We start from the raw sequence: 27492 nt of genomic DNA on the forward strand, positions 1-27492 counted from the left end.
GTTTTTGTAATTTCACGTCTCTATTTTATTGGATCTTTGATAACTAAACTGGAGCTGGAATTTGAAAGAGAAATGAGGGCTTAATTTGATGGGTCTTTTTGCTGGATTTTCATGATGGGCTTTCATGTAGTCCGTACACGAGCTTTGCCATTTACGTTACGGGCACGTGCATTGTACACATTTATTCCTAGTGATTTTTTTTTTCCAATAACTCGTCATCGTTTGTCGAATTTTGATTTTCATACATTAATAAATTTTATGTAATAAATTTTTAGTACTATGTCAACAATTCATGATACCACACCTATAATTCACGGTGTGTGTCAGTAATTTTCTGTGTCATATTAACACTTGGACGATATAAGATTACAAACAAAAAAAAATGTTATTGTATTAAAACTAAAATTTAAATATTTAGTAGATTAAAAGTTAAAATAAAATAAAAAAATGAGTAGATTTAAAAAATTACTTTCCTTTTATTTTATATGATTAATGGACGTACTTGGTGCAACGATCACTTTGCATGTCTCTTTCTGTTCGGCGAGAAATAAATGAACTTGAACGTACTTCTGTCTCACATCTATTTAAATAGATAGTTTTGTGTAATCAATATATACATTTTAATCAAAATTTATTCATCTAATAAATAATAATAAAAAATTGATTTTTTTAAATATTTATTTATTATTTAAAATTTTGATAAACAAAATAATATAAGAATTTTAAAATATTTTTTTATTTTTTTAATAATAGTAATTTCACTTACCAAAGATAGTAAATCAATTTAACGACAAAATATTGTTATCATCATTTGAATGTCATCTCAAATATATTTTGAAATATTAACTTTTTATAATAATATTTAAAATTTAAATATATTTATTATATTATATCAATAATTTTAAATAATTATTCAAACACTCGTATTACTAATTTACTTTAAACATTAGTTACGTAAATAATATTTTGTACATCCCAATGGTGAAATACTAGTCTATTTAAAATAATAGTTTTGTGTAATCAATAAACATACCTGACCTTCAATTTTTAAAAATAATATTCGAATATACCAATAAAAGTTCTACTGCTGAACCATTTGGAATATATATATATATATATATATATATATATATATATATATATATATATATATATATATATATATATAACATCTAAAAATATTACAACATACCATTAACCATAGAAATAACAAAAAGTTTTTATTATACATTAATAATTATCTTAACTGGTTTCATAATCCGATTTTAAAAATTTATCACACAAGTTTTGTATTGATCAAATCCGATTTTAATCTTATATAAATTATGATTATAATTTTACACACACAACGTGTGTGCATAATTTACTAGTATATATAAAAGTTGAGATCTTTGGTGGTCCGACTTGATGACACGAATTTGTTTTTACGAAATACCTATCCATTTAGATAAGTTATGTTTTTCATATAATTTTCTCAAAACTAAAATATTTAATCCACTTTAAAAATTCACATATTTTCTCAACAAATTACATATTTTTATAATTTCATTATGTTGTTCAAAATATATGGAAAAACAGTACAGATAGGCAATAGCCAAACAAGCGTGTTGTTCACAGTAGAGAAAGACTAATGTATAAACCAGCAAATCAGTATCTTGAAGAAAACAATAGCATAATGCTTAATTTAATCAAACTGAGACATGTAGCTTGTACAATTTCCTTAAAACAGATTCGCCCCCTCCGGTATGTGCTTCGAGGGTTAAGCGGACGTCTGTTTCCCAGGATACAACGGGCAAACCAGCAGAGTTACAGCACAAAGCACTATGCTAGCGAACAAAATCAGTACCTGAACTTTATCAGTGAAGAGAGCAGAAGCAGACCAGCAGAAGCAGTACTGTAGCAGAACAAGTACTGTAGCAGAAGCAGTGCTGTAGCAGTAGCAGAAGCAGTATTGTAGCAGAACGGTACTGTAGCAGAACAGAAGTTCAGCAGAACGCAGAAGTATAGTGAGAGAAAGTGGATTTTCGGTAGTATTTCTAGGCTAGGCTCATCCCCTATTTATACATGTCAATTCCATCCATATGAAAGGCCACAGATTGCCTTAAATATGCCTTAAAGATGGTAGATGAAGCACCAACAGTTGGGGAGATGAATCACCAACAGTTATACCATGCGAAAGGTCTCAAGGGCATGTGAAAGGTCTCATCTGAAAAAATTAACAAAAAATGGCATAGACTGCTAGGCGATTTTTGCCTTGATCGGTCCGACATTCGACGCGCCCAGGTCGCGCTCGTACGCTTGCACACAAGTCAAGCCTTTTTTCCACTGTAAATCGGGCCCATGATTTGCACCCCCCTGCGCCTGTGTGTGCGAGAGAGAGCCTCTTGACCAATCATTGTTACACCTCCATAAAGTGTAACACAATATAAACTTATCTATACCACTTCATTTTTCCAATGTGGGACAAACCCACCTTTCCAAATTTCCATTCACTCACATGGAAAGCCCATAAGCCTAAAAGCCCACTTTTAATCCAACAATCCCCCACATGAATGGGAATTTAAAGTTATACGAAAGGATTCCACTGATAAAGTTCAACAGTTGAGTCTTGCATAGGATAGGTAGGTGTTACCCTTTGAACCTTCCTTTGCGAAAGCATATTAATTCACCGGTTGACAGTAGACGTGATGTCTTTGAACTGTACATCCGTTTGTGTGAGTTGTGATATACTTCACACAAGACTCTCCCTGATACTATTAAGTTCTCATGATTGTGTTCTTTTTGGCCATGAACACCCGCCTGGTTCTGCAAAAGGATCTAGAATTAAGCCCTGCAATTCCTTCGAAGCGGCCCCACTTCTCTCTCACATAGGTGATTCTATATTGTTTCTTATCAGAATCATTAAAAGCCGTAAGCTTATCCTCAACATTCACTGTTTCATAATAGGAATGGACTAGGGATAACCCCCACAGTGCTTCTCCAAATTAGTACGATTAGGTTTTCCCATTGAACCTAGTTCTTGGGATCTCCAGTCAGCGTAGGTTGGGTTTTCCTTCGCACCAATTTATTCTATAGGCTTGAGCCCCATTCCCCTTGACATTTTCGCAACTAAAAGTCAGCGTAGGTTGGGTTTTCCTTCGCACCAATTTATTCTATAGGCTTGAGCCCCATTCCCCTTGACATTTTCGCAACTAACTCTCTGTTTAACCCTTTGGTTAGCGGATCCGCTATATTATCCTTTGACTTTACATAGTCAACAGAGATAACTCCAGTTGAGAGTAGTTATCTAATGGTATTATGTCTACGACATATATGCCTAGACTTACCATTATACATATTATTTTGTGCCCTACCAATTGCAGATTGGCTATCACAATGTATGTATATAGCCGGCACTGGTTTTTCCCATCCTGGAACATCTTCTAAGAAGTGACGCAGCCATTCAGCCTCTTCAGCACACTTGTCAAGAGCTATAAACTCAGATTCCATTGTGGATCTGGCTATTACAGTTTGTTTAGAAGATTTCCACGCGATTGCTGCACCTCCTAAAGTGAATACAAATCCACTTGTAGATTTTGAATCTTTCATATCAGATATCCAATTTGCATCAATGTATCCTTCAATAACAGCATGATATCTGGTATAATGCAGTCCATGATCACGAGTGTACCTTAAGTATCTTAGCAATCTGATAATTGCTTTCCAGTGTTCAACTCCTGGATTACTCGTGAATCTACTCAATCTGCTCACTGCATAAGCTATGTCTGGTCTTGTACTACTCATTAAGTACATCATACTTCCAATGACTCGAGAGTATTCTAATTGAGACATACTTTCACCTCGATTCTTTGATAGATGTTGACTGGTATCTATCTGTGTTCTAGCCAATGCAGAGTCATCATTATTGAACTTCTCAAGTATTTTGTCAACATAATGTGACTGACTTAGGACTAGCCCTTCTGATGTTCTATGGATTTTAATTCCAAGGATTACATTGGCTAAGCCCAAATCTTTCATGTCAAATCTTGAGTTCAATAACTTCTTGGTGGATTTGATCATCTTATCATTACTACCAATGATAAGTATGTCATCTACGTAAAGACATAAAATGACATATCCATTTTTAGTGTTTTTTATGTATACACATTTGTCACAATCACTGAAATTAAATCCACTTTCCAACATGGCTTTATCAAATTTTTCGTGCCATTGTTTTGGTGCTTGTTTTAAGCTATACAGAGACTTCACCAGTTTACAAACCTAATTTTCTTGTCCAGTCGCAGAAAATCCCTCGGGTTGTTCCATGTAAATTTCCTCTTCTAAATCTCCATTTAGAAAAGCTGTCTTTACGTCCATTTGGTGTACTTTAAGATTCCGCAAGGCGGCAATCGCAAGTATCACACGAATAGAGGTTATTCTCGATACAGGAGAATATGTGTCAAAGTAATCAAGCCCTTCACGTTGATGGTAACCTTTAATTACCAATCTGGCTTTATACTTATCTATTGTTCCATCTGATTTCATTTTCCTTTTGAAAACCCATTTACAGCCTAGTGGTTTGCTTCCTGGAGGAAGATTTACTAATTCCCACGTATGGTTTTGTAAAATGGATTCTATTTCGGAATTGATAGCCTCTTTCTATAGAGGTCCCTCAGATGAACTCATTGCTTCCTTGAAGCTTTGAGGTTCTCTTTCCATCATGAAAGTGATGAAATCCGGACCAAAAGATTTCTCAGTCCTAGCTCTCTTACTACGTCTAGGTTCAATATCTTGATCAAGCTCTTGTTCTTTATCAATTGTTTCATATAATCTTTTGGATGAACTTGGTTCCTCCTTAGATTTGTATGGAAACATGTGTTCAAAGAACGAAGCATTTCTTGATTCCATTATCGTATTCTTGTGAATATCGGGTATTTGAGATTCATGTACAAGAAAACGATACGCTGTACTGTTTTGAGCATATCCAATGAAAATGCAATCAACAGTTTTTGGTCCTATCTTAACTTTCTTTGGAGTGGGTATTGCTACTTTGGCAAGACACCCCCACACTCGCAGATATTGGTAGGAAGGACTTCTACCTTTCCATAACCCATATGGACTTTTATCTTGCTTCTTTCGGGGCACCTTATTTAAAAGGTAATTTGCTGTTAGAACAGCCTCCCCCACATGTTCTGTGGTAAACCAGAACTTAATAACAACGCATTCATCATTTCTTTCAATGTGCGATTCTTTCTCTCTGCAATGCCATTTTGCTGAGGAGAATAAGGTGCAGTTCTTTCGTGTTTGATACCATATTGAGCACAAAATTCAGCAAATGGTGATTCATATTCACCTCCACGATCACTTCTTAGCACCTTAATTTTCTTGCTAAGTTGGTTTTCAACTTCACTCTTATATTGGACAAATTTGTCAATAGCTTCATCCTTACTTTTGAGGAGATACACATAACAAAATTTTGTGCTATCGTCAACAAAAGTGATGAAGTATTTATTTCCACCACGAGTTTACACACCTTTTAGATCACATATATCACTGTGAATTAGATCAAGTGGTTCACTATTTCTTTCAATAGTTCGAAAAGATGATCTCGTTAGTTTTGCCTCAACACAAGTTTCACATTTGTGTTGTTTATCAATATGGAATGCAAGAATGCTTTTCATGTTAATTAGTCTACGAATTGTATCGTAATTAACGTGTCCAAGTCTACCATGCCATAAACAAGAAGACTCAAGCAAGTAAACAAAAGTATTAACTTTATTCATCACAGGCTTAACAGCCATAACATTGAGTTTGAATAACCCATTACAAACATGACCTTTGCCAACAAACATTCCATTCTTCGACAAAACCACCTTATCTGACTCGAATACAATGCGGAAACCATGCTTGTTAAGAAGCGACCCTGACACCAAGTTTTTGCGGATGTCAGGCACATACAACACATTGTTCAAAGTCAGTTCTTTTCCAGATGTCATCTTTAGGATAACTTTCCCTTGACCCTTGATCTCGGAAGTGGCGGAATTTCCCATGAATAGCTTTTCCCCATTCATAGATTCCTCAAGAGTAGCAAACATCTCCTTGTCGGAGCAAACATGGCGAGTGGCACCAGTGTCGATCCACCACTCCCTTGGGTTAGAACCCACAAGATTAACTTCTGATATCACTGCACAGAGATTCATGTTCGAAACCTCTTGAGATATGTTCTCCACCATATTCACCTCTCGGTTTCTCCTTGGCTTCTTACATTCAGATGCCTTGTGACCCATGCCATCACAGTTATAGCATTTTCCAGAAAACTTCTTCTCTGCAACACCTCTCTTGGATCTGAGGTTCAACCTCTTGTTAGAGGGAGAGAAGTTTCTCTTTTTCGAGCTTTGGCCATGCTCGACAACATTTGCCTTAGCAGCAACAGGAGAAAACAATCGTCTTTCCGAACTCTTGTTGTCTTCCTCGATGCGAAGTCTAACAATGAGCTCTTCAACATTCATCTCCTTTCGCTTATGTTTCAAGTAGTTTTTGAAATCTTTCCAAGCTGGTGGTAGTTTCTCAACAATAGCAGCCACTTGGAATGATTCGCTCAACGTCATCCCATCGGCGTGAATCTCGTGAAGAATCACTTAGATTTCTTGAACTTGACTGATAACCGGCTTAGAATCCACCATTTTAAAATCCAGAAAGCGGCCTACAAGAAATTTCTTGGCCCCGGCATCCTCGGTTTTGTACTTTCTGTCAAGGGATTCCCATAGCTCTTTGGCTGTCTTATTTTCGTAGTACACATTGTACAGCGAGTCTGCCAATCCATTCAGCACATAATTTCGGCATAGGAAATCAGAATGATTCCAAGCCTCCAGTGCACTGACGGATTCAACATCTCCCTCACCCTCTTTCAGGTTCGGAGCATCCTCGAATAGGAATCTGGCCAGGTTCGGTGTTGTCAAATAAAACAACATTTTCTGCTGTCACCTCTTGAAATCCACACCAGTGAACTTCTCAGGCTTTTCACCATGGCTGGCTGAGACAGTAACCGCAGCAGCACGTGTGTGGGGACCCGGACGCAGATCTTTCTCATTATCCCCGTTGGGATTTAATTATCTGTTCTGATAAACAGGGTCTAAAATTTTTCTTTTTAAATTATAACTGCGGAAGGTAATGGAATCTAAATACTATACATGTCTGTATATAAAAATACAAATTCAGTATTAAATACAATAATGTACAACATTCTAATCTAAGGTTCACTACTAAAGTTCTAGTAGTAAAATCCAATCTACTGTAAGTCCGGAATCACTACGCTAAACTCGTCTTCTCTCGTCATCTTCTCGACCCTGATCCATCCCCACCTGTAGTCATGCACACATACAAAACACGACAACAGCCGGATAACTCCGGTGAGAATAAATCCCAGTATAAAACATGGTAAGCATGTATATAAACAAACTAATTCATAAAACATGCGATCATGTATAAACACAATATATATACAATAAATTTCATAATCTATGAAATTAAGCATGCAACTCAAATCAGATAAACATGCATATAAACAATCTAGATCATAAAAACATGCTAGCACAACAGGAAGCAATAACGATGGGTCCCATGATCTAGGAGCCACATCCATATAAGCATGAAGTCCTAATCAAATCATGTCTAGACTTGCTCGATCTATAACTCTAGGGATCCCGTTGCGAATAAGACGTCACTGGCTGTCACCTACCCTCCCAATCGAGGTGCTGTACGTCTTATTCCTAGACTTCGGCCTGATCTGTATCCACATCTACAATAAGGGAGGTGATCTTCCCTTAAGCTGTGATATCGCTGAAGTCTAGCAGTCTGGATGATCTCGCAGACTGTCCTATCTTAAATGCATGAATACAATCAGTAAACCAAGCATAATCATATAAATCATAAACAAGAATATAGTATGTGATTTATTGGGCAACTCAAATGGTGATCTCAATTGAGTTGTTTCTTCCCGAATATCACATGAATTATACCTTTGTCGTCCCGGTCTGACGAAGACGATGATCTGTATTCAAATCTGTCCATATCAATCTGAAATGACAATATCTAATACGCTGTGTCAGTGAATAATTCAATACACAATCTGTTCTGATCAATACTTAACTCAGTACATAATCTGATCAATCTCAATCCACACTGAATATGATCAATATAAATCAACTGATGTTTCGACGGCATAATAGTACAATCTGAATAACCCCGTCAATCTGAACATCACATAAATAATATCAGAACTCATAATCTGAATATCGGTTTATTCAAAATCAGTAATACACAATTCTGATATCAAAATCTCAGTCAATATCTTTCAAAAATCATAACAATTACAGAAACAGTCTGTTCTTTAATCTGACTTCAATTCTACAATGTCTACGGTAATATAAACGTCATATCTGAATCACATTCAATTCTAGCAACATCTTATTCTCAAAACATCTCAGAACGTAACAAAACTTACGTCCTTACGTAGCTATCGAAGGGAGGAGCACGAATCTGCGTTCGGATTTGAATTCTGATGCACGGATTCTTCGTAAATCAAATTCTAAATTCAAAAAGTGAAATTCTGTCTCCAAGCTCTCGATTTCCTCTGAAAATCTCAATAAGACACGTTCGGACACATGTATATATACAACATGCAAGATAAGCAACCTGTCACATCTTCCTTGCTGCACGCAAGACCGCGGGTGCGGTAGTGCAAGGAGCGCGGGTGCGGTGTGTGCAAGACCGCGGGTGCGGTATCTTCACCGCGGGTGCGCTCTGGCTAGCACCGCGGGTGCGGTGATGCTTCGGAATTTCTTGCCAACTTACTGTCCATGCACCGCGGGTGCGGTCTTGGTTGCACCGCGGGTGCGATGATGCTTCGGCCTCACCTTCGAAATTTCCATTTTTAACCCTTGTAACATCTCATAATCTTATCTGATTAATTCTACAAGTCTTGGGCATTACATTAATCTTGTCTGATCAATTTTACGACAATTCTGGGGCATTACATTTCTCCCCCTCTTAGAACTGAGTTCGTCCTCGAACTCGTAACCAATCAATCCCAATCTAATAGAGGAAATGTATAACAGAGTTTACCATCCAAACTCATTTTAATAACATCATTCGGCAATATCTCCCTTGTATCCATTCTTGATTCTAATCAGGAATACAAAGTCAAGAAGTATCCTATCACAATACTTCTCACAATCCTTCTGACTGAATTCATCTCACAATATTGGTTATACAACATCCGTATATACCAACTTGTAATCTATAACAAAACAATACCATCTGTAGTTGTTATCCCATCTGTTTATCCCAATCTAGAACATAATCAATCTTCATCTTCCAATACCAATCGTCATCATCCGACATTGGTTTCTTAAATCTATCCATTCTGAACTATCTTGATAGCTACTGTCATACAGTCAATCATATCATGACAATAATCTATATCAACTAGTACTAACATCCAGTACCAAAGCTCTACAATTATCTGTCAATATCTGGTAATATACTCTGACTATCTGTCAATCTGTAATAAATCTGCACAAGAGAGCTTATGATATAATCTATCACAAGTACAACTCCGTCAAAATCACAATCTGATATCATCTAATTCTTGCATTCTCGTCAATCTGACTATTTCTTTGACATTGATCTATGCTATCTGGTTCTGTTTGTACATAATCTGGTACAAACTGATAGATATAGATTGAATAATCTGTCAATCATAATCATATCATATCATAATCTAAAGAAAATGGCGATAATTTCATTACGAAAGCCATAGAAATGCACTCCCATTTCTATTCAGAACTATACAAAATCTGTAATAATCTTCTGATTTCTATCTTTTTGTCTTCTTCTGTTAGCAATTCAGACTTGTCAGTACAATTTCTACCAACATTTCTGTACACATTCTGTTATAACTGATCTGATCTGTTTATATCACGACTGTCTGTTTGAATATCATACATTCTCAACTATCTGAATGAAAACTGAATCCATAACTGTTCGGTTCTGATGTTATCAGTGAATTCAGATTCGAACCATGCTGTATAAACACTCAGTTAATAACATAAATTAAGAAAGAAATACCTACCTGGTATTCGGCTCTGACTACAGATATCAAAATCTGTAACCAATTCTGAAACATTCTGATATCATAACATAATCAGTCCCATATAACACAAAATCAAATATCTGTTATTCTGACTGATGCTCTGTTCTGATTAGCAAAATACAATTCTGAACCCTCTGATTCCTGAACTGATGTACACTCAACTGGTTACAAGAAACTGTATCCGCACTGATTCACAATAACAGTAATATTACATCAGAGTCAGAATAGAAAGAACCTATACAGATCTAGTGAGTTTAAGAAAACTCATAAAATAACAAAATCAAGCAACTGTAAATTCTGGCTATCTGACCAATCCTCATACTGCCCAGATCAACTGCTATATCTTACCTGCAAATAACATATGCTCCCAACAATATAAGATATCGCACAAATACTGATGTAGAACAATAACAATACTCAGCAGATATATATAACAATAAGAGAATAAGATAATCAGAATAAGATAATCTGCAGATAATAATTTCTGACATTTCTGGAATTCTTGATCTTTCTGTCTTAACTGTCTAAATCAATCGATCTTCAGATACTGCATATTCTGAATAAACACTGTATCCATAACTGCATACTGGATTCATACCTGACCCATTTCTGTATACAATGATCATAGTTCTCTGAATATTTAACACAGTCTTCGAATATTCAATATAATCAATCAAATGCTGCAATTTATCGATACGCCATAGATATATCAAGCATAATCTTCAGAATACTTCTGCACCTAAACGCTATCAATTTAGAAACAGAACTGAAATATCTTCCAGAGAAATACTCAATCAACTGGATTTCTCAGCTAATGTTCTTTTATCTGTCAATTATATCAATTCTGTCAGTCATTCTGTACTATGTTCTAATATACCAGCAATACTCGGTATTGATTCAATTCTGAAATCTACCTTTCTGATATCAAACACATCTGAAATCTTATCTAGGCAAACACCAGTCAACTATTATATTACTAGCAACTCTGTCACTGCTAGACTCGATTTCAATGGATCTATTGAATACATAAGGATGCCATATGTTCCTTTTTGTAATAATCGAGTCATAAACAGTACAATAATCTAAGGAATTCTGGATCTAGAATCCTTACCGGAAAATCTTCGTTTATCAGCCAGATCTAGTCTGAATCTTACCGTTTCTGGCACACATTCTACGATAATTCTGTACTTGTTTAGCATATACATGTCAATAATGCAATCAGAATCATATAACACAAGTACATCGCAATCTAGTTCACTCTCATTCTTATCTAACCGTAGTATATCATATGTCACAGACATTTCTGATATCAACATATTCCTCAACAACCAAGGAATCAATACTACAGTAAACACAGATCCAACAGATATAGCATATCTTCATGCTACTCAATCACAGATACTCATAAATAATGCATTAGTACATATCAATACCTATGCATATAATCATACAAGAAATAGTGCATGTTGTGAATTCTGAGTCTATTCTTCAGTCATTACCACCAATGACTCTGTGCTTTAAGATCTTCGAAAACCCTTCTGGGGACAGACTCTAGCAAAGTGTCCCGGCTGTCCACAAATATTGCATTTACCAAGCACTCCTTGGCATTGTTATGTGGAATGTCGCCCTCCACATGTCCTGCAATACACGCCGGTATAGCTCGGACTAGGACTGCTAGAACTAGAGGAATCACTTCCTAACTTCTTGAACAGTTTCTTTTGAATCTTCAATGGTTCTTTCTTCCTATCACTGATGCTGCCAATCTCAACTCTAGAATGCAGTTGTTGTGGATTTGATGTTGGAAAATCATACGAGACTCCTGTTGTCCTATCAGAACCGTTTCTGCTCTTTTGGCCCTGTTCAAGGTCTCAGCAAAACTACTCGATTGCTTCACATTCACCAATGTACGTATTTCTGGATTTAATCCCTGAATGAACTGACTAGATATAGCATGATCATTTCTAGCTATAAGAGGGGCAAAACGTAACAAGGTGAAGAACTGTGCTAAGTATTCATCAATACTCATCTGACCCTGTTTTAGGTTTGCAAATTCTGCACTTCTGTCCTCTCTATATGACACGGGGAAGAATCTTTGGTAGAACTCAACCTTGAAAATCTTCCATGTAATCACTGAACGACTCTGCTCTAAAGCTCCTTTGGTGAGTAACCACCATTTTCTGGCAGCTTCGTGCAACTGGTTCTCAATAAGCCTAATTCTACACTCATCTGTGAAACTCAGGAATTCAAATAACATTTCTATCTCCTCAAGCCACTTCTCACAATCTGCTGACGTCTCATTTTCCTTCAGAACCGGCGGCTGAAACGACTGGAACCTCTGTACCTGTGTTTCCATCTGAATTTCTGACACGTCTATCTGAGGTTCTGACCTACCTGTCTGATAACATGAAGTACTGCCTCTTTCTGGAATTCTTCTGGGCGGTACATCTGATTACCAAACACATGAGTAATCTAGTACTACAAATCTGTACCAATCTTTCTCTGATCATGATCATCTTACTGCTGATCATGAATCTGATCTGATTCATACTTAAGAATACATAATACCAATTCCAATCACATAATCAGGTAAACATGTATCTTAAAGCAGTAACACATAGTCTCATGCCAGCACATAATGTCAATCAACATTAAATCAATCTCATGCTAGCACACACATGCAAAGAAAGAAAATTCATCTACCCCGCTCATTCTCTTCTATCTCAATCTAAAGAATCTATCAGGTCTGACTATCTCAATCTAAAGGATCTATTGCTAAAGGACCCTTCAGTTCTGGAACCTAAAGCTCTGATTATCTCATCTTAAAGGATCTATCGCTCTGATACCACCTGTTGTGGGGACCCGGACGCTGATCTTTCTCATTATCCCCGTTGGGATTTAATTATCTGTTCTGATAAACAGTGTCTAAAATTTTTCTTTTTAAATTATAACTGCGGAAGGTAATGGAATCTAAATACTATACATGTCTGTATATAAAAATACAAATTCAGTATTAAATACAATAATGTACAACATTCTAATCTAAGGTTCACTACTAAAGTTCTAGTAGTAAAATCCAATCTACTGTAAGTCCGGAATCACCACGCTAAACTCGTCTTCTCTCGTCATCTTCTCGACCCTGATCCATCCCCACCTATTGTCGTGCACACATACAAAACACGACAACAGCCGGATAACTCCGGTGAGAATAAATCCCAGTATAAAACATGGTAAGCATGTATATAAACAAACTAATTCATAAAACATGCGATCATGTATAAACACAATATATATACAATATATTTCATAATCTATGAAATTAAGCATGCAACTCAAATCAGATAAACATGCATATAAACAATCTAGATCATAAAAACATGCTAGCACAACTGGAAGCAATAACGATGGGTCCCATGATCTAGGAGCCACATCCATATAAGCATGAAGTCCTAATCAAATCATGTCTAGACTTGACTCGATCTATAACTCTAGGGATCCCGTTGCGAATAAGACGTCACTGGCTGTCACCTACCCTCCCAATCGAGGTGTTGTACGTCTTATTCCTAGACTTCGGCCTGATCTGTATCCACATCTACAATAAGGGAGGTGATCTTCCCTTAAGCTGTGATATCGCCGAACGTCTAGCAGTCTGGATGATCTCGCAGACTGTCCTATCTTAAATGCATGAATACAATCAGTAAACCAAGCATAATCATATAAATCATAAACAAGAATATAGTATGTGATTTATTGGGCAACTCAAATGGTGATCTCAATTGAGTTGTTTCTTCCCGAATATCACATGAATTATACCTTTGTCATCCCGGTCTGACGAAGACGATGATCTGTATTAAAATCTGTCCATATCAATCTGAAATGACAATATCTAATACGCTGTGTCAGTGAATAATTCAATACACAATCTGTTCTGATCAATACTTAACTCAGTACATAATCTGATCAATCTCAATCCACACTGAATATGATCAATATAAATCAACTGATGTTTCGACGGCATAATAATACAATCTGAATAACCCCGTCAATCTGAACATCACATAAATAATATCAGAACTCATAATCTGAATATCGGTATATTCAAAATCAGTAATACACAATTCTGATATCAAAATCTCAGTCAATATCTTTCAAAAATCATAACAATTACAGAAACAGTCTGTTCTTTAATCTGACTTCAATTCTACAATGTCTACGGTAATATAAACGTCATATCTGAATCACATTCAATTCTAGCAACATCTTATTCTCAAAACATCTCAGAACGTAACAAAACTTACGTCCTTACGTAGCTATCGAAGGGAGGAGCACGAATCTGCGTTCGGATTTGAATTCTGATGCACGGATTCTTCGTAAATCAAATTCTAAATTCAAAAAGTGAAATTCTCTCTCCAAGCTCTCGATTTCCTCTGAAAATCTCAATAAGACACGTTCGGACACATGTATATATAAAACATGCAAGTTAAGCAATGTGTCACATCTTCTTTGCTGCACGCAAGACCGCGGGTGCGGTAGTGCAAGGAGCGCGGGTGCGGTGTCTTGACCGCGGGTGCGGTGTGTGCAAGACCGCGGGTGCGGTATCTTCACCGCGGGTGTGCTCTGGCTAGCACCGCGGGTGCGGTGATGCTTCGGAATTTCTTGCCAACTTACTGTCCATGCACCGCGGGTGCGGTCTTGGTTGCACCGCGGGTGCGATGATGCTTCGGCCTCACCTTCGAAATTTCCATTTTTAACCCTTGTAACATCTCATAATCTTATCTGATTAATTCTACAAGTCTTGGGCATTACATTAATCTTGTCTGATCAATTCTACGACAATTCTGGGGCATTACAATGTGGGACAACTTGAGTAGGCACAGTAGGGACAACGTGACCAGTTTCCCTTTGCACGCTGGATTCAGTAGCCATATCTGAACTGAACTTTATCACGTAATGAGTAAAATTTGTTTTAAGTTTGTTGTTCAAAATATATGGAAAAACAGTACAGATATGCAATAGCCAAACAAGCGTGCTGTTCACAGTAGAGAAAGACTAATGTATAAACCAGCAAATCAGTATCTTGAAGAAAACAATAGCATAATGCTTAATTTAATCAAACCGAGGTCTGTAGCTTGTACAGTTTCCTTAAAACAGATTCGCCCCCTCCGGTATGTGCTTCGAGGATTCAGCGGACGTCTGTTTCCCAGGATACAACGGGCAAACCAGCAGAGTTACAGCACAAAGCACTATGCTAGCGAACAAAATCAGTACCTGAACTTTATCAGTGAAGAGAGCAGAAGTACTGTAGCAGAAGCAGTACTGTAGCAGAACAAATACTGTAACAGAAGCAGTACTGTAGCAGAACGGTACTGTAGCAGAACAGAAGTTCAGCAGAACGCAGAAGTATAGTGAGAGAAAGTGGATTTTCGGTAGTATTTCTAGGCTAGGCTCATCCCCTATTTATACATGTCAATATCATCCATATGAAAGGCCACAGATTGCCTTAAATATGCTTAAAGATGGTAGATGAATCACCAACAGTTGGGGAGATGAAGCCCCAACAGTTATACCATGCGAAAGGTCTCGAGGGCATGTGAAAGGTCTCATCTGAAAAAATTAACAAAAAATGGCATAGACTGCTAGGCGATTTTTGCCTTGATCGGTCCGACATTCGACGCGCCCAAGTCGCACTCGTACGCTTGCACACAAGTCAAGCCTTTTTTTCACTGCAAATCGGGCCCATGATTTGCACCCCCCCTGCGCCTGTGTGCGCGAGAGAGAGCTTCTTGACCAATCATTGTTACACCTCCATAAAGTGTAACACAATATAAACTTATCTATACCACTTCATTTTTCCAATGTGGGACAAACCCACCTTTCCAAATTTCCATTCACTCACATGGAAAGCCCATAAGCCTAAAAGCCCACTTTTAATCCAACACATTATTGTTATCCATATACTAATTTAAAACTATGGCCGACAAGGAAAGTTGTTGGAGACAAAAAGGGCAGCACGCGCGCAAGTTGCTGTGACGACCGGCTTGTTCATCAATGACCACATGTGACCTGAGTTGGTAAGGGATATATCAGTGGCTTGGTTAAGGTCTAAGGTCATGGTCTAGGTCTTGGTTAAAGGTTGATTCGAGCCGTGGTATGTTTGGAGCCGTATAAAACCCAAACATGTCAAAAAGAGGCCGAATAGAGCCTAGAGTTGCTTGCGTTATTTCGGGATGGTTTAGGGTTGTTCCAGAGGTTATTCTAAGAGTATATACAGTGTATTAGGTTGACGGTCAAAGTTGAGTAGAGTCCCGAGTCGTGGGAGTAAGTCGCAAGTCGTTTTATTTGATTTGGGAGTCGAGTAAGATGTAAGTTATGAGATGTTTTGAATTGTACTTTATAAGTGGTGGTAGCGGGTCCAGGGGTCGATCTAACGAGATCCACGACATTCTTAATTAAATATAACGTGCAAAAATATTAATTTTTATGTATGTAAGTTGTCTTGTGGTCAAATTATGCATATACAGGTCTGGAAGCCGGAGAATGTGTTCGGTGACTTTTTCAACTTATCTTATGATTATCTTATGATTGATAAAGGATATTCAGTCCAATAACTATGATGATCTTAATAAGCCAAGTGTTGTGGTATTAATTTGACCAAATGAATTATGTTATGGTGTCACATTTCAATTAGCAGAACTCTACGCAAAATGATTATGTTTATGTTATGTCAAGCACAAAACACGTTTATGAAATTATTTATACAGAGAAGTCACGTCATTTTTATTTATCCTTGAGTTATTTTACGTATACATTATATTAAAATTTCACAGTTTTCTTTAGCGGTACATACGACCATACCGAACGAGGTTAATGGGTAAAAGAATTGGAGTTGGTTAAATATATTTATCGAAATAATTTAATCCATTTTTACGTAGTAATTTTTACTCACGATTTATGCATCCTGAGTCTTTAGACTCACCAGATTTGATTGATGCAGATGACGTCGTTGAGGAATCTAGAGGCGATGACCATTGAGCAAGCTCGGGCCTTTGGCATTGCACGTCCGATGGTCTTGCAGTTTACGAGTTTTATACACATTAAAACTGATTTCGTATTCCAGAAGCGAGTAGGAGAAGACACTTAAGAAGGGCCCTTCTTTTGAAATAAATAAGAGTAGTAAAAGCCATGTCCCTAACCATCTCCTAATTGCACACACTCCCAAGAATTATAATCTACGCCCCATTGTTCATCCTCGGCTTTTTATTCAACCAATTATTCATCTGAACTTTCTTGAATTACAATCTATTGGGGTATAAAGAAATTTGTACGTTATATGTCCACTACCATTGTTTCTTCTTTAACTGGTTGAGTTCTTTAAGTTACTTGCGTAAACAAGTTCAAGAAAAAAGGTCAGAATCTCGAGACCAATTCAGTCGAGGAACAACAGAGAGCTAAGGTGATTTTACCATACAACCTAATAACCCATCCAAATCTGGTTATCACACGTGTAAGAGTTATTTTGTCTTACAGATGCTAAAAATAATGAAAATATCAGTATAGGTTGTAAAACAGAGAATTTGCGTTTTATCAGAATTAAATGTTGTTTCAGATATTACAACATCTCGGACAACATGCAGCGGAATATTATATTTTGAAACACAAATTGACTTTAAATGAATAGATGGACAAGATTAAATTTGCATAAGTATAAATACTTGAGCGGTGTCTTATGTCAAAAATTAGTCACTAGAAAATCAAATCGTTTACACAAAAAAAAACTATCACTAGTGATTATTACACAAATTAATTTCCTCAATGTTTTTGAGAAAATAAAGCTTTCTAAAAATTACCAACAATATTAAAACGTAAATAAGAAAGCAAAACTTGATCCTGAAAAGCACGATCAATTAGATGTAATCTTCAGTCAACATCGTTACGTATGTTGTCTGTAGATGTTGGCAACATTTAAAGCAACACAGAATCACCACTCTTCAAAACACAACAGCTTCGAGAATTATCCCTCTCTGAGAAATCTTCACACCGTGTATGTAGATCGATATTCCAGGAACCCTTTTCACTGTCATTGACTCCTTATTTATAGATGAAGAGTTTTAGTCCACAAAGAAACCTATTTTATAAGGAATGTAGAGTTTTATTAGAAATAAACTCTTATTTAAACACTACTACCATATCTCATCACTTCATTCTCACAAATAACATATCTCCGAATATATTCGAATGATTCTCTCATTATCTAAGAAAGGCAAAATCGTGTTAAATATGAAACTCAGTTAGATCAACAAGAAAACAAAATATTAGGAAAATAACTTAAATCAATAGGATATATCAATTAACATTAGAAGTCGTAGAATGAAAAGTTTACTATAAATGAATGCAGCTCAAAAGCTCAAACCGAGGGGAAATAGAAACGGAGAATAAAAATAGATATTTTAGAAGAATGCGACATCACTCATCATTCCATAAAACTCGAAATGAAAGCCGAACAAATCTGAATAAAATCGAAGTTAAAACTCGGCTTCCGCTCACCTTCCGAAACAACTCTGAATAAATTGATTTGATACCAAAATAAAAGGCTTCAGACGTTGGACTTTCGAATAAACATGTGGATGCGTCGTTTCAAGTGGCCACCAGCATCGACGAACTGGATTGTAAAATTATATAGAAGGGAAATAAAATTAAAGTGAGATAGTGTTAAAAACAAATTCGATTCACGTTTTTACTTCGGCATCATGAGATTAATATTTTTTAGGCAAAATTTTTGTGAGACGGTCTCAGATCGTATTTTGTGAGACGAATCTCTTATTTGAGTTATTCATTAAAAAATATTATTTTTTTATGTTAATAGTATTACTTTTTATTGTGAATCTCGATAGGATTGACCCGTCTCACAGATAAAATTCGTGAGACCAAGACCTACTCTATTTTTTATGTTATATATTACTGCATCAAATTTATAATTCCGAAGTAAAAGGTTGCTTAATAAAAGTGAATCCCCTTTTTTTAATGAGTGAGTCTTATGTAAGACCGTCTCACGAGTCATAATCCGTGAGACGGGTCAACCCTACCCATATTCACAATAAAAAGTAATACTCTTAGCATAAAAAGTAATACTTTTTCATGGGTGACCCAAATAAAAGACTCGTCTCACGAATATGACCCGTGAGACCGTCTCACACAAGTTTTTGCCTTTTTTAATATACAAAGTTTAAAGATATATCTTACTTCGTCAGTTCTGAAACCGATATCGATTAGTATTTATTACTTCATGATTTGAAATTGACGGAAGTAAAAAATATCGAAGTATATTATATAATTCTACCAATGAGTTATTTTATTCAGAATATAAAGAGGCACGCTAATAATTTTAAATTAAATACGTTAACTTTAATTAATTTCTAATTACGTACATATTTATACTTTAAATGTTATCCTTATGTATATAACGGTTATATACAATATTTAAAGTCATATAATAATATTATGGGGATTTTTATATTTATAAAGAATCTATAACATGCATGCAAAAAAAATGAAATATTTCCCGGATAAAATGAACTAATTTTTTTATAGGCACAAATCCCAACAATTATAAGATGTTCTTATAAAAAATCATCTTTCAAAATTTTAAACTTTCGTATAGACTATATTCCTGATCATGCTAATGAAATAATAGTGCATGGAATCTCTGGCCAGAGTACGAGATGTACGTTGGAGAAGGAGTTCTCCAAATAGTACACGCGATGCCACTATTATAGTTATCACATAGTTATCGAATTAATATGCAACCCTCGATGAACCAATGGTTGCAGATTCGATCGGGATATATGAGATGAAGGGACCGTACTGTACGTTAATCATAATCGACTGGTTCTTGCAGGCACTATCAGTGATACCTAGGGGATCATGGGGCGATGCTACTAGACGCTCTTACCATGATCCGATGGGTGCTATCAGAAATGAGTTCTGACATTCTTGATCAAGGTGTTGATAGAAAGAATGGGGCTAACTAGGGTAAGCCCGAATAAAAGATTCTGTCCTGAATCACAAAGAGTTGTGAACCCACGGCTAGCTGTATCCCTGAACCATTGAGGGTCACACAAGTACTGGATTGTTTGTTCCCGTAGAGAGAATAAATTCAAAAGTTGAATTTATATTATATTATATTTCAATTTTTGTCTCGTTACCGTCAATTCATGTTTTAGTACACAAACTTTCACTTTTTAAATTTTACTCATTTTTCATCATAGTGTTGACGTGGATGTTGGAGAAAGAATGATTGTCATCGAAATTTGATGACGTATTCATCAATGTTCATCAACACTCTGATGACAAATGACAAAACTGGAAACTAAAAAATTGCAAGGTAATGGACTAAGACCGTGAATTGAAAATAACTAGATAAAAATGAAACACATACAAATAACATGACCAAAAATATGATTTCCTTGTGTTTTAAGCAAATACTACACTTTTTGTATATTTATATGCATGGCATTACTGTATAACATAAAGGCATTGAAATGTAGCATCATTATTATTAAATTCCTGGCTATGTGTAGGGCTTGTGTCACTTTCGTTTTGTTTTTGTACTCACGTTCTCGATCGTCTATCTATCCGCGCTTGGGCCCCCGTAGGCACAGGCGGAGGTACATGTATACATACCCCGGGCTAGACCAATTTTTTTTAAAAAATATATATATTTGTATATTTTGGATTAACATGATATTAGTAATGATAGATCAATTTAAAATATTAAAAAATTTTAGAGTTTAAAATTTTAATTCGGGCAGAGTCAGATTCTTGGCTACGCCACTGCCCGGAGGTGTACTACGGAATGTGCAATTATTTCTTTGTTCCTTTATTGTTTGAGGCAACACCCCGACCACCCCAACTACTTTTTTCATCTTCTCTCCGGTTATTTGAAGTAGTTTCCCCTACACGTTCCTTTCGATTTATTGCGTGTTACCATTTTCATCGATAAAAATCGTCCGAATTTTAGATGTCTGAAAAATGTCTTTTACAAAATGTCTTTTGTAGTTACCATTTCCTTTTTGGAAGTATGAAAATGTCTTTTGTATTGCCATTTTCATCAATAGTTTGCCCTATTATTATTCATTCACTCAAATTACCATAAAACAAATATTAGTAATGTGGAAGTATGAATCATAGCTAATTTCCACTTGTTGCATATTTCTAAATTGTAATACTTCCAAATATTAACAAAAAAAAAGATATTTAAATAGGTAATCTCTTATCTAGTCCTTCCCACAAATATATAATTTTTTTCAACAATATCAAGGTACGATTTGATTACAATCAGAATAAAATATATGTTGGAGTGGAAATTGTTCTTTCTTTTTCCACTCATAAGAATCGAACTTGGTTTCTTTACATTTATAATCAATCTTTGGGATTGACTAAGACTTGATTTCCCCTACACCAATGTGGAATGTAATTGTATGTTTAAGATCATCACCAATATGAAGAATGTGGTCACCCATTGGGATTCTCCGGATACCGAAATCATCAACGATGCTCATATGCTTGCATGCGTCGATGCCAATCTCGACCCTTTGCTTACCTCCTGTCACTAGATCAATTTTCTTGAATGCTATCAGTCGTTTTTCAACAGTATTTTTCGTGGAGGACGGGATGATGCCGAAGATCATCAAAGTATGTGTTCCATCCACTTCTCCAATGTTTTCTACATCTACATGTAGCCCTAAGGTGACAATCTCACAATTTGTGTGTGACACTCTAATTGCATTGCCTAAAAGTGTGTTGTTTTGGTAGGCCTTTAGTAGATTATAAGGGACCGAAACTGTTGTTGGGGCATGGGCCAATATGTGACGGAATTGGGTATAACTTAAGCCGAACCCGAACGGGAACACAACCGAGCCCGTGTAAAATCTATAAGTTCGGCCTGGATAACCTCTTGCTGGATCAGCATGCATGGCCATATCCGTCATGGGCATCTTTGAAACGTAATCTTTTGGGTACCATGTGTTCGGTAACTTTCCTCCTGCATAATATTGCATTTTGGCATAATTTAATATACTCAATTCAAATATTCTACTGCACTATTCCAAATTTTCAAATATTTCTGATGTTTCGTTAATGTCATAAAATGTATTATGTGTATGAAAAAGTGACACATATCAGAAGAAGAATAAAGGTGTTGAAATGACGACAATAATTGCCTACAAATTTTGACAAAATATGCTTACGTCTCGCCTCAACTTTAGAAAATTGAGACGCATATGTGCCTCTTTTTTTGACAATAAGGCTCCCGCAATCACTCATTGATGGTATGAGAAACCTATAAATACCCGTGATTAAAGTCAACACCCCCCCCCCCCCCCCCACACACACACACACACACACACACACACACACACACACACATAAGAACAAAATAACACCATCTACAGAGAGTGTTGGAGTGCTTAGAAGGCTTCAATCGGAGAAAATCATAATTAAATTTACAAATCATTCGATGGCCGGAGGTAACGCTCGATCCGCTTCCACATATTGTTTATCATGTTTATAAATGTGTAGAAATATGAATTTTAGAAAAATTCTAACATAATAGATATTCTCTCAATGTAATATAAGATGTAATCTTGTAAAACAAAATGTATTAACATACGTACCTGGATTGATAGTTCCAAATAAGACATCAGCGATTGCAGTACCTCCAGCTTGGCCTGGATACCCGGCCCATAAAATAGCAGCAATCCTTGGATCACTCTTGGCAAATGCTATGTCAATCGGGCCTCCACACAACAGGGCCATGACAACCGGTCCCCTCGACGCCTTGGCAACCCTTGATACAAGCTCTTGTTGGTGGCCCGGTAAAGAAAGTTCCGTTCGGTCTCGGGCCTCAGATTCTACTTCTTGGTTAAGACCCATCACTAAGATCGTCGCGTCAGCTTGTCTAGCCGCCGCCTCGGCCTGCCCAAACTGCTTATTATCAAGGCAAGTCACGGAGGCACATCCTTGAACATGAGCAGTCTTTGCATATCTCATTATACCTTGTAACGGGCTTGTGTACTTACACGGTGTACCTAAATCAATCGAACCGTTAATTAATTTCGTCGTGCACTTGTTGCGTGTTTGTATAGTACATATTTGTGTAAATATGGAATTCGGATTGTTTTGTACCAGCGTAGTTGCCAATCATGGTCACCGTAGCATCGGAATTCGGCCCAATAACTGCGACGGTCCGATACTGTCTGGTGGACATGGGTAAAGCGCGGTTTCGGTTCTTGAGCAGAACGATACCTTGTCGGGCCGCTTCGAGAGCCAACTGTTGATGGGCTTCTGTGCAGACATCTCTTGGGCCCAGCTTAAGGTAGGCTTGTTTTGGCCCATCAAACATCCCTAAACGCATTTGGACTTTTAGTAAATTGGCCAATGCTCCATTCACATCACCTACTTGTAATTTGCCACTACGTACTGCTCCCTCGGTGTGAACGGCTAGGAAAGGCCCACAATCCAAATCCAAGCCTATAATAATAATAATATAAGCTCAATTTGTAAATAAATATATACACACATATATGGATGTGGTTGTTATGATTAGGTCTCGAACTGTTATCACGTCTATAATTTGGATTTTTGGTGTCAGATGCGCTATTAACCATCGACTACTGATTTAAGAGAAATCGCATCAAGAAAATCAATTGAATATAAACTTTGAAAAGGTATATATATATATATATATATATATATATATATATATATATATATATATATATATAGATGTGTGAGTGTGTATTTAATTAATTAAACCTGCTTTAATAGTAATAGCAGCTGCATCTTCCGGCGTAGATGTGAAATGTTGCTGGTTAAAGAGAACCCCTACTGAGTCACAATCTGAAACAATGTACCTATTTTGATATCACAAAACAAGATGATCAATAAAATTTATTCGATTCATTTACGAGTTTAGTTTTCAGATCGGATCCATTAATATCTAACCCGTTTAATCGCCATTGACCACGAATGGTGTCGCGAAGGAGGTTAGAGTCGGCACAAGTAGGCTTGCCATTGACTTGATTGTAAGAACACATTACGCTTGCAACTCTACCCTCCGAAACACAAGCTTTGAATGGCACATTGTATGTTTCCTCAAGATCTTGTTTGCTCACCTACACATATTTATAAGGTTTTGTGCACAAAGGTCCCATAAATTACCTTTATTTGGTAATAATTTTTTTAAAAAAATTAATTTATGGGATTGAATACATAAAACTTGTTTTTCCCTTGGTCATAAAATATGCACCCAAGCATGAGACATATCGTTTAAACTTCTAGATCAAGAATTACTCAAGTTGTGCTTAGTAAGGAACAAAAACTGAAATTTCGGGTTTTTTATATGTGATTTTGATCGTCAAATTTCAATCTTAATTCATATTCTTTGTTTTCTTTGCAATTTTAGTCTATACTCTAGCACTTTCATTTAGCCAACTTGTACAATACAATATGAATACTCATGTGAACTAAAATTGTCAAAAATTGAAATATGAAAAATTAAGAATGATATCTGATAATATATCATACCAAAATTAAATTACGAAAAAGGAATTGTGTAGGATCACAATTGAAATATTCCTAGCTTCATAATTTGTATAGAAATAATATTAAATCAATAAATATTACTAAATAGCAAGTAAAGATACACTTGTTTGTACATACCTTGGCATTAAAATGAAAACGATCCACTCCATTCCAATGATCAAGATCATAGGCAGTATAATGTTTGCAACATGCAGCAACCTTCAGTCCGGTTCCATCGCCCTGCAGCCCTTTCACGTAGCTGATGGCGTATCTGGCCGTTAGCATCGGGTCCTCACCGGGCGTTTCTTGGCCCCTCCCCCACCGAGGGTCCCGAAAAATGTTCACGTTTGGACTCCAATAGGTGAGCCCAGCCCGCCCTCCATTGTACATTGCCCTTGCTTCATCAGATACTGCCTGAATTGATATGACAAAATGCAAAATTTGAGAACAAAAAACAAAAAATATATATAAAGAAAGAAACAAAATTATATATTAAAATAATCGAAGTTGATTTACACACACAGGGACGGAGCCACCCCAGCAGCCCAGGCTAAAATTTTGGCCCAAAATAATAATATGTATTGGGTTTTTTGTATTAAATTTTAGCATTCTTAGTAAATTTTTTGAGCTCACTTTAGTCCATTTCTTTCAGCCTATTTTTTTTAACCCACTTTAGTCCATTTCTTTCAGCCTATTTCGTTGATGAATGACTTGCTGTTCATTTTTTAGGGCAACAATGATATGATTATGGTATGCATCTCAGCCCAAGATAAAAAAAATTTCTGGCTACGTCCCTGCACACACACACACACGAAAACTATTTAAATAATTTTTCAAATTTGGATATATGATTTTTTTTTTTTAAACCAAGGAGGAGGCCTTTTCCGATTAACCCATTTTCAACCCATTTACATACATGTGGGAGAAGCTCTGTTGGTCCCATCTTTTAGCATGCGTGGATGATGGATAAATATTGCCAAAATTTAGTTAGCCCAAGTAATATTATTCAACTATTTAGTATTTATAATAGACTGAGCCCACATGCAACCCAATATGGTCTTCTTCTAATACTATATATTATATTCTATATAATATATTATTTCTAATTTTTCATCTACAATCATTATTCATTTAAGACATACCAATCCCCATCATTAAAGTTGTATATGTACTATATCTATTATTAATTTTTTAATCAAATTTCATATCTATATAATTTTGCGGTGCATTTTAGCATATCTAAAATAATATTGGTGTTATTTTTTCAATGTACCCAAAAAAAATTATAAGAATTTCTTTTAGATATTATTTTTATCAATATGATTATTAGTAAAATTGTATAATATTGGTAGAGCTAAATATATCATTAGTAAGAATTATTGTTTTTTCTGCATTTTGGATAAATCCTAAAATTGCAACTCGAGAGTGGAGGATTGTCCAAGTCCATATATGCAACTTTCAGAGATTTTATCTAATCGATATGAGACAACTAATATATCCCTCATGCCAGGAATAAATATCTGGAATGTGAAGTTTATAAATGATCGCAGAACTGATGGCCAACTATGGGCAGTCCAACACATAATGATGCAACATGTGCTCTATATCATGTTAAAATTAAGATTTGGACCTAACTCAATCCCAAAAGCTAGCTCAAGAAAGAAAGATTGTCCAAGTGCATATATGCAACTCTAAAGATTTTGACAACTAACACAAATTATGTCTAAGTAAACCAACAATTATTGTATTATTATTATTATTATTATTATTATTATTATTATTCACATGCAAAATTTTAGTTAATCAAGGGATGCGTGCTTCAGATAAAAAGGAAAGATTAACCCATGTCGCATTATGCAGCAGTAAATTGACAAATCACATTAGCCAGAGGCTTAAAAACACACCAAAAAAAATATTTTTGGATTGTAAATTTAGTGTGTCATGAACTGAAAAATATCATGCCACACACCTGGCCAATTGCTTTCCATAGTGAATCATTGAAGGAAGCAGCAGTGGTGATCACTTGGGGGAAGCTGGTGGCTCCGGGGTATTCGCCGCCGAACTTCACACCAGGGCCCGTATTCGACACACCGTGAAGTGCTTCCGACCACCACTCGTACCCGTTGATGCCTAGCCTCTCCACCGGCGCAGCATTGTTTACTAGTAATTTTATTTTTTCTTGCAATGTTAGCCTTCCAATCAAGTCATCAACCCTCTTCGTTATGGGTAATGACACCCTGCAAAACACGAAATTCTTGGTCATGCCATTGGCGGGATCACAGGCGAATGGAGGGCGTGACTCTGATAGACGAAAAACGAGGACGAAGACGAGTAGGAAGAATGACGAGGTTTTATACATCTTGTGTCCCTTTTTTTTTCAAGTGCACAAGAAGTTAATTGTGAGAAGTGAATGAGGAGTGAGTGTGTGTATATAAAGGCCACTAACTCTTGTTTTGAAATGGTGGGTTTATAATGTGAGCCAACCTTTTTTTTATGATTGAGTGAGTAAGTGAAACACGCATTTGTGTATGTATGATTTCATATTTAATTTTGTTTCTTTTTTTTTATGGAAATTGATCAAACCATGAGTAGATTTTTTTAATAATTATGTTGAAATTATATCATGTTTATGTATCTTAATTAATTAGGAGAAAAAAAGGACGATCTTTTTTATGTGTACTATATCATATATTATAGGATCAATAAAGTTTTATATAGATATATAGATATGTTTGGTAGTTGGAATTATTAGTTTGAATGAAATGATCCCTTTGGAAAATGGT

The 27492-nt window shown here is 36.1% G+C and overlaps 2 protein-coding genes across 2 annotated transcripts; both read right to left on the reverse strand.

Moving 5' to 3' along the window:
* Nucleotides 1-3282: 3282 nt before the first annotated feature.
* On the reverse strand, nucleotides 3283-4059 carry LOC140815487 (secreted RxLR effector protein 161-like). The gene has a single exon (XM_073174582.1). It carries the CDS (start codon nucleotides 4057-4059, stop codon nucleotides 3283-3285), a length of 777 nt encoding a protein of 258 aa, XP_073030683.1.
* A 17337-nt stretch (nucleotides 4060-21396) lies between these two features.
* LOC140814498 (beta-D-xylosidase 1-like) lies at nucleotides 21397-27165 on the reverse strand. Its single transcript, XM_073173511.1, has 7 exons — nucleotides 26679-27165; nucleotides 24848-25123; nucleotides 24131-24300; nucleotides 23942-24039; nucleotides 23312-23656; nucleotides 22801-23214; nucleotides 21397-22169 (listed from the first exon to the last, which is right to left on the reverse strand). The coding sequence occupies exons 1-7, from the start codon at nucleotides 27066-27068 to the stop codon at nucleotides 21565-21567; spliced, it is 2298 nt and encodes a 765-aa protein (XP_073029612.1). The 5' UTR covers nucleotides 27069-27165; the 3' UTR covers nucleotides 21397-21564.
* Between the last annotated feature and the right edge of the window lie 327 nt (nucleotides 27166-27492).

The sequence above is a fragment of the Primulina eburnea genome, chromosome 15, assembly GCF_022965805.1.
Source record: "Primulina eburnea isolate SZY01 chromosome 15, ASM2296580v1, whole genome shotgun sequence".
NCBI classification, from domain to species: domain Eukaryota; kingdom Viridiplantae; phylum Streptophyta; class Magnoliopsida; order Lamiales; family Gesneriaceae; genus Primulina; species Primulina eburnea.